Source organism: Cimex lectularius, unplaced genomic scaffold (genome assembly GCF_000648675.2).
Source record: "Cimex lectularius strain Harlan isolate CLEC.00 unplaced genomic scaffold, Clec_2.1 scaffold317, whole genome shotgun sequence".
Classification (NCBI taxonomy): domain Eukaryota; kingdom Metazoa; phylum Arthropoda; class Insecta; order Hemiptera; family Cimicidae; genus Cimex; species Cimex lectularius.
Genome location: NW_019393018.1, coordinates 11,894 through 21,477, shown reverse-complemented (window position 1 = coordinate 21,477; position 9,584 = coordinate 11,894). Strand labels below are relative to the sequence as shown.

General features: G+C 35.3%; 1 protein-coding gene across 1 annotated transcript; it reads right to left on the bottom strand.

Annotated features, from left to right (window-relative positions):
* Positions 1-695: 695 nt before the first annotated feature.
* Positions 696-8,661, bottom strand: LOC112128050 (the record flags this gene model as incomplete). Its single annotated transcript, XM_024229818.1, has 6 exons — positions 696-1,195; positions 1,402-1,515; positions 6,722-6,889; positions 6,950-7,088; positions 8,143-8,384; positions 8,486-8,661. Coding segments are annotated over 6 exons (1,026 nt in total), but the record flags the coding sequence as incomplete, so codon positions are not given.
* Positions 8,662-9,584: the final 923 nt, after the last annotated feature.

Below are 9,584 nucleotides of genomic sequence, written 5' to 3'. Positions count from 1 at the left end.
CTATTTTCCAGAATAAAATATTTTTAAACTAATTTAAATTAATTAAGGTTTTTAGTTGAGATAAAAAAGTCAATGGCATGAGCGGGATTCGAACCCACAATCTTCGGCTTGATACGCCGCTGCTCTACCACTTGAGCTATCGTGACCTTGATCCATTCAGACACCAACCTCCCATCTCAACCCCACCTTTTAAATTTTCCCTCCTTTTTGCCATTTGTTTCAAATGTCTTGTAATTGATTCTCGGCGACAAATGAAATGGCCACAGAGAGCTGTAGTGAAGGTATATTTCATTTTAATCATCTATCAAATAGATTACACGACATTTGAAAAATGGCAAAAAGGAGGGAAAGTTCAAAAGGTGGGGTTGAGTGGGAGGTTAGTGTCTGAGTGGATCGAGGTCACGATAGCTCAAGTGGTAGAGCTGCGGCGTATCAAGCTGAAGATCGTGGGTCGAATCCCGCTCGTGCCATTGACTTTTTTATCTCAACTAAAAACCTTAATTAATAGTAATATGTTAATTGGTCACGCAGACCATGAAATTAGTGAATTTACTCATTTAAATTGTGACAATTACTTAATCCTTTAAATGCACAAACTTTTCTGGTTACCTGGCAATTAATACATAATTTATATTTCTTTGAATATTTTTCTTAAGCTCATAAGTAAAAATTAACTCCTTGAATTCAAATTATTATTCACTAAATATTAATTTTTACGTAGTTTGGCACATTATTTGTTTACTAAATAATGTCATTTTTAATTATTAGCCTATCAAAATTTTGATAGAATAAGTGCAGCTTTTTTTATCATATATTCTCTATATCTGGACAAGTCAGCATACTCAAAAATATATTAATTCAATCTGTAGTTTGAGCAAATCATATGATTATCATTTTCCTGCCAAACTGCCTCTCCTTAGCGATCATCAGTGTGAGAGAATGGTAGGGCTGTAAGATGGGTGGTGCGCTCCATGACCTTCTCCTCGACCTGATGGCCTCATTCTTTTGCTAGTTGCACCTCGTACCCGGGTGAACTTGAAACTTGGAATATATGCTTCCTTTGGCCAAAGAGCTTTGAGGACCTTTCCTCGCTGATAAGTCGGGTCCTTTGGCACCTCTTGGTCCGACGCAAAGGGATTTGTTCGAACCCATGGCTAAGTTCCTCTTTGGCCCGATCCATGGTACGTAGTCCTCACTGATTCATAAAACAAAAAGTACAATACGTTAATAAAATAATTAAAAGTTTTAAACACTTAAAACCTAGCAGGTTAAAACGTATCAAAAAAAGATTGTTTAAATTTATTAAAACATCAAAAATTTAAACTTTTGCCCTAAAGGTTATTTTTATTATATTATTAGATCATTTAGCTTAAACTATTATTTATTTATTTGATAACTCACAGCAATAGACTCTCATTGGGGCCTTTTGAAATCAATGAATTTGGACCCTTGGGCTTGATTAGCAATGGTGATTCAAAAGTGCAATTTTTCATCTGTGCATCTTCTTTAACCTCTCTGAAAAAAAGCACAACCAACTGCTTAATCTAGGATATGTTCAAATTGATTTAAATTTGGATTTATTGAATAAAATTGATTATCGTTAAAAAAATGAAGTAAACACTAATCAGTCAACCTTAACACTTAGAAAAACTGTTAAAATTGTACTTGGGGTGGAAAAGTGTAGAGATGGCTTGTGCTTTGTACAAAACTTTGAAAGTTGGATTGGTTCATAAACAAAACAAAAAATTGTTAATTTTTGTAATTCGCTTGACCAAGTAATATCTTTCAATTAATTAAGGTTTTTAGTTGAGATAAAAAAAGTCAGTGTCATGAGCGGGATTCGAACCCAGGACCTTCGGCTTGATACGCCACTACTCTACCACTTGAGCTATCGTGACCTTGATCCGCTCAGACACTAACCTCCCACTCAACCCCACCTTTTGAACTTTCCCTCCTTTTTGCCATTTTTCAAATGTCGTGTAATCTATTTGATTCTCGGTGACAAATGAAATGACCACAGAGACATATTTCATTTGTCGTCGAGAATCAAATAGGTTACACGACATTTGAAAAATGGCCAAAAGGAGGAAAAATTCAAAAAGATGGAATTGCGATTGGAAGTTAGTCTCCGAGTGGATCAAAGCCACAATAGTGGTAGAGCAGCGGCGAATCTAGCCGAAGGTCATTGGTTCGAATCCCCCTCATGAAACTGTTTTTTTTACTCAACTAAAAAACCTTAATTAATCGAAAAACAAAAAAAGTTGAGGTCATTGTGGTCAGTGATGATAATGACCTATGACGAACCTTTGCCAATTTTTCTAAAGACTTTTGACTGAAAGGATTGAGTTCGCTTGGTATTAGATGGCTTGGACCCCACATTTTTACTCTGTTTATTCAATGCCTTCAACTTACATTGAGTTGTTTTCACGGTCAAAATATATTCGAGTCCTAAAACTCTTCTAGTTGTCCAATTTGTTGTCTCTTAAGTCTTAAGTGGGGATTCTGCTTAAGTGGAAATCAGTAGGTCCTTGTTATTAACAGTGGAAATCACTAGATACTTTTTTCTTTGTCCAGTCTTCTCCACTTTTTAAGGCTAGTTTTTAATAAACACAAGATGTTCAAGGATGTTGCAGTTTGCTTGGATAGGAATTGGGTTAGAAGACAGGTTATAGGATGGTCAACAATGTAAATGGTATATAGGATAGGACAAAGAATGAACCCTTACGTGAGCCGGCTTGTATTGGTCTGATATCTAAACATCACTTTAAATCAGTGGTCTGTTAAATAGAATTCCAAGATAAATAAATAAGGTGTGAGTATGAAGCATTTAAGGTTATATAGGATGACTGGGTGACAAATCTAATCGAAAGCCTGGACATCCAGAAACACACCTAAAAACTATTATTTATTTTCTAGAAAAGAGGAAATGGTGCCAACAAATCTGAAACCTTGGATCGTGGAATTATTGGGGAATCTGATTTTGTAAGAAGGAATGAATTTATGTCAATCTAGGATGGATATTTAAAGTTTTGAAATGTTTGAAGGATTTTGGATAGTAGAAGAAGTAAACTGGAAAGATAAGTGTTGGGACTTTAGGAAACGAGAATACAAAATGCATCCATAAGAGAGGAATGTTATAAAAATGACGAATGATGGAGTGAGTGTGGTGGTCAATCCTGTTTAAAAAAAGATAATTCCTTCTCACAGTAAGTTGTTTTCCAACAATCTGGATTTCGAGCCCTTAGCTCATCATAAGGATCGTTGGAAGACAACTTACTGTGAGTAGGAACTATCTTTTTTAAAAAAGGAGGAATTTTATTGTGGATGATGGCATGGCAACATTGCCTTCTGAAGAAAGTGTTGAAGTATAATGGAGGTAATTAGGTGAGGTCCAGGGGATTTTCTACTTTTGGATTTGTATACATGTTAATTAACTTTTGAAGGAAGGAAAGGTGTGGCATGGAGATGATGAGGAATTTGGTATACCGAAATTTTATTTGTGCTTGACGTGCATCAATTCTACTTGGATTTTGGATGAGGAGTAAAGGTAGAATCTAAATTATTCTAATTTTTAATTATTAACGCAGTGCTTTGTCAGTAAAGGTCTGATATGAAGACTACTATCTGTAAATATTCTGACAGACCAACCATTTTATATGGTGAAAAAAAAATAAATACAACATTTTTGAAAATGCACTAGTTTAATGGTCCGCTTGACCAATTAATATATTACAATTAATTAAGGTTTTCAGTTGAGATACAAAAGTCAATGGTACGAGCGGGATTCGAACCCACGATCTTCGGCTTGATACGCCGCTGCTCTACCACTTGAGCTATCGTGACTTCGATCCACGCGGACATCAACTTCCCATCTCAACCACATCTTTTGAATTTTCCCTCCTTTTTGCCATTTTTCAAGGGTGTCGTGGGTTCGAATCCCACTCGTGCCATTGACTTTTTTCACAATTGAAAACCTTAATTAATTGTAATATGTTAATTGGTCAAGCGGACCACAAAACTAGTGAATTGAATAAGTTTAAACTGAAATATCACTTCACTAAAGCCGTGGCCATTTCATTTGTCGCCGAGAATCAAATAGATTACACGACATTTGAAAAATGGCAAAAAGAAGGGAAAATTCAAAAGGTGTGTTTGAGATGGGAAGTTGATTTCCAAGTGGTTCGAGGTCACGATAGCTCAAGTGGTAGAGCAGCGGCGTATCAAGCTGAAGATCGTGGGTTCGAATCCCGCTCGTGCCATTGACTTTTTTATCTCAACTGAAAACCTTAATTAATAGTAATTTTTGAAAATAAACTTTTTTATGCTCTTTTGCTATATATTAGACCAATATTACAATAATTAAATTTTTATGATAATCTTCCTGGTAAAAGACCTGCCTTTGCACAAGATTTTTGTGGTATGACAAACAATGAGAAGAGAAACTATACAAAAATGAAAGTTTTTCATTGGTAAAACGTTTAAAAGTTGATGAAACATAATTTATACAAAACAATATCACCAATACATGCAGTTTTACAAAAAATGGTTACATTTTTGACAAAGATATTCAAATAATTATGCTGCCATGGAGACAATTAGAAAATATGTTGATAAGATTTGTGCGGATTTTCTTCATACAACCTGGCTCAAAACATAAATTGTAGAAAAATATAGTTACTTCTTTAAAGCATTCACACTGACATAGTGATAAGAAAATTTCATATTTCATAGTTTTTATTAAAGTTTTATTTATACAATTAGAAGAGAAAAGAAAAAGCAGGAAAATCATGGCCCAGTTTGAAACAATCCGTTAAAACTATATAATACATTGTGTTTGTGAAAAAAAATTGTAAAGTGCATAATAAAATAATACTCTAGAAAAAACATTTACTTTGCATAAATGTATCTTTATTTTGTATGTAACAGGCTCATTGAGCGATCCTATATGGTTGCAGTGTATGTCAGATCGTACATTGTACGGAGACTCAGATGGGGGAATAACCCATCTCGTTAGCATAATTAAACATAAACCAAAACAAACAAGAGGAAGGCTATGATGTAATTTATTTAAGGCTGCATTCAATCGTGTAGACAGGGAGATTATTATTATTATTATTATTATTTTATTTTTTTTTTTTTTGCTTGGGAGTATTAATAAAAATCATAAGCAAATGTATACAAGTGGATCCTTAAACAAAGTAAATCCAATAAAACACAATATTCCCTTTTAAAAATAATAATACCCCGACAATAATTAATGATAAGAAATAAAAATAATAATCTTTGATAATATGTAACTCGAGTTTAGCAGAATGTGGAATTGGAAAGTTTTTCAACTGAGAAAGGAGTTAAGCAAGGTTGCATTTTAAGCCAACTGTTATTCAGCCTCATTTTCAAAGATGTGATAGAAGCTTTAGGAGGCAGTGTCTTGTATGCAGATTTGGTCATACTGGCAAATCATCTGCCTCGCTTCAGCCCATATTAATTACACTTTACGTTTTTGGTTATTTTTTAGAGGTTGTAAATAGTACAAGTATCTGGGAGTGATCATAACCCTGAAAACTATTATTTAATACAATTATTTAAGGTGTTTAGTTGAGATAAAAAAAGTCAATGGCACGAGCGGGATTCGAACCCACGATCTTCGGCTTGATACACCGCTGCTCTACCACTTGAGCTATCATGACCTTGATCCACTCGGACACCAACCTCCCATCTCAACCACACCTTTTGAATTTTCCCTCCTTTTTGCCATTTTTCAATCTAATATTTAATGTTAAGATTGTAATGTCTCTTTGCCACATTGTGCCAGTCTAGCCAACCTCTAGCCACTAGACCAACTCTACTGTGTGATCATTATTATCAATGTCTTTTTTAGGACTTTTTGATTCTAAAGAATTGTTAAGGGTGCCCATGTGTATAATTCAGGCCTTGGTTTTTCCCTCACAGGATTAGCAAACTCAATGTGATGGCCTCTCCTTAAATCTGGCTTATTTCCTTTTATTTCAGGAATCTATTTTCAAAAGTTGTGATTATTACTTTTTTTATAGTCTGAATTATTAATTAAGCTAGCTAAATTATTCATTTACGAAGAGGTACACATTTGAAAATTATAAGGATTTAATTATGAGATTCATTCTCGCTGTCTGCAGGGTGATAAACCTGAAATTTGTTTATTACAAATCATTTTGGTCAGCCTATCTTTGTTGGGTTGATCCGATATTATCCAGAATTTTGACCAAGACATATTGAAGATGGCATCTGACAGACCTACCCATTGAGAATAGGCGGAACAAAATGATCGGTATCGACTAAACTTCAATAATCATTTTTTCATAGTCAAATTGTTTGTATTAATATATATCTCAAAAACTCAAAAACAAACTTATAATTATTATTTTTTGAATAAAAATAAATTTATTAAATTCACTAATTTCGTGGTCTGCTTGACCAATTAATATCTTACAATTAATTAATCCGAGGGGATCGAAGTCACGATAGCTCAAGTGGTAGAGCAGCGGCGTATCAAGCCGAAGATCGTGGGTTCGAATCCCGCTCGTGCCATTGACTTTTTTATCTCAACTGAAAACCTTAATTAATTGTAATAAATTTATTATCTAAAATTACGTATAAATGTAATTGAAATATGTATATACATAATATGTAATAAATGAAATTTAATAATAAAAGAAAATAGATAAAAAGTGCAAAATTTACTCACATTTGTGTTTCCTTGATTAATACTTGCCTCTGATCCACCCGGCCTTTTTGTCTTTTCTTGAAGCTTTTTTCATCAATGGCTACTGGGCTGATAGGAACCGCTTCGGTCTTAATTTCCGCGTCTTCCGTTATTATTTTAGGGGCTTCGGACACTTCTTCGGTTGTCTCTCTGAGAAAAGTTGATTCCGATGTATTTATTGACATCTATTGGGAAATTATGAATGCTTACTTTTGTTTGACCGGTTTCTCTTCAAGCATCAATGACAAAATTGTCTCAGCGGTTTCTTCATTGTACGATGCACTGTCCATTGCAAGGGATATAACCATTTCAGGCAGATTGGGGTATTTTTGGCACAAATGATTTTTCACTGTAAAATAACATAAAAATTGAAAAAAACTTATTTACTTCATTGACTTTGATTATTTTGGTCTTGTATTTTTTCAGTCAGCCATTTTTTTGGCAATTCAACATCTTTGCTAAAAGGGAAATGAGGGAGTTCGATGGGGATACCTATCAAAAACTCTTTTGCAGCATACCAAATTGCTAAAAAAATACGTAGATTCATCAGAAAATAGAGAACAAATCCTCGGTTCAATTCCAGCCATGCGAAAAGTTCACCAAAGAATGTACAAACTAATGGCAGAACCACTATGGAGAATTAATTAAGGTTTTTAGTTGAGATAAAAAAATCAATGGCACGAGCGGGATTCGAACCCACAATCTTCGGCTAGATACGCCGCTGCTGACTGCTCTACCATTTGAGAGGTAATCGGATTGGACACACGGCATTTGAAAAATGGCAAAAAGGAGGGAAAATTCAAAAGGTTGGGTTGAGATGGGAAGTGTCCGAGTGGATCGAGGTCACGATAGCTCAAGTGGTAGAGCAGCGGCGCGGCGTATCTAGCCGAAGATCGTGGGTTCGAATCCAGCTCGTGCCATTGACTTTTTTATCTCTACTAAAAACCTTAATTAATTGTAATATATTAATTGGTCAAGCAGACCACGACATTAGTGAATTTAAGAAATGTATAATTTTTATTTTGCTCTGCAAATGAGTCACAAAAAGTTATTAGCGTTCTGGCTGCTGTGGAAGAATTTTTAAATGCCGGAGAGATGGATCCTCATCGTTCTTCCACTGTGCTGCCCATTTTCAAACGCGATTTTTAGTGGAATCTAATTGGTTTTCCCTAGCAACATTTGGCGGGTTAATAGTTAATGTTACAAGCCAACAGATGCCGGTGAAATTTCAATTCTGACAAAAAATGGACCCTCATCGTTTTTCCACTGTGCCCTTCAATTACTATCGTTTGTTATTTTGAATTAACTACAGTTGAAACAGTAGTGACTTCCTATGCTTACCTAGGCTCTTTGGGTTTGAAAATTGTTATATAAAATAGTATTAAAGATTTATAATTAATTACTTTCTTTCTTCTCTTCTTCTGTTTTTGTAACCCCTGGCCGAAAAGGAGGACGAAGAGGAATTTCTCTGACATCATCAGGTTGTTCCTTCTTTTTGAGAGACACTCTTGGAGGCGGGGTGTCCTTTTTGTTGAATCCTAGGTGTAAAAGCCTTTCGGTGGCGTGGGTAACGTTATTGTCCGAGTTACAAAGCGTGTCCAAAAGAATTGTTTCTTCAACGACGGGAAATACGCTTTTTAGATATCTGGGGGGAAAAAGAAAAGTGTTAGATTGTTTTAAAGATCGCTATGATGCCCAAGCGACTAACGATTTATGATTAATGATTATTCTGAACATGCAAAGCACCTTAGTTTCATCTTGGGAGAATGCGGTTTTGGCTGCGGTCTGCTCACGATGGACGGCCTCGTTTGAAGACGGGCCGGGGGCGGCGTAAACGGTCCCGGTGTTGATACTGGGTGTTTCTCGACTTGAAGGGCCGACACGACCACCGCCTCTCTTCCATGATACCTGTGTATAAAGTGCTCAAATATATGTGCAGTGTTCAATTCAATGATTTTGGTTTTATATTAAAAGCTTGAAAATATTACGTGTATAACACGTAAAACAGTGTAGTGCTTAAGCTTTAAAATTGTTAAGTTAAAAAAAAAAATTGAATTATATTGCTTAAGTGTGTAATCATCCTTTGAAACTCAAAAAAATAAAAAAACGATCAACCCGCAAGGAGAAGAACTATGCTAAAAAGAAAATTAAAGGCCTACATGTTTCAGGAAAAAATATCAGTCGAGAGGGTGCCAACAGGGAGGCGTACTTCGCCTCTGCTGTTTAATGTGATTAGACGAACCTATAAGTAAATTAATTGATGTCGAAATCAACACCCAAGACTAATAACGATGAAATTGGCGAAAATTCGCCACAAAATTGAACAGGCTAAATAACACTCAACATGGTAGAGCTATTTTCTTCAGAAATGCAATTATAGTGGTTTTTGAAAAGTTTGCTCTGAGACATTGAAAGCAAACCCTTTAAAAACCACTATAATTGCATTTCTCAGGAAAATAAACATAGCAATAGAAGAGGAATAATCATTGACAAGAAACCAGGGACCCTGACCGACAGCACATGTTGACGAAAGTAAAATCTCCCTAATGGCCATAAGAAGAATCCTGGGTGAATATTCCTGCCTGGTGGCCATTAATGGCATATTACACATCGGACATAAGTAAAAAGACTTAACATAACCTAAGGCTCATTAACCTGGTGGACTTAACAAAAAGCTACCCAAAGTGCAGTTCGGAAATCTACTTCATATGGGCCATGGCTACTCCCCATCTGCTTTAAAACACTATTAAACCTAACTCGATTGAAAATATACTAGGGGAAGATAGGAAGACTGATTATTATACAAATTACACATAGACGGGTCAGTATATTTTGTGCAAACCCA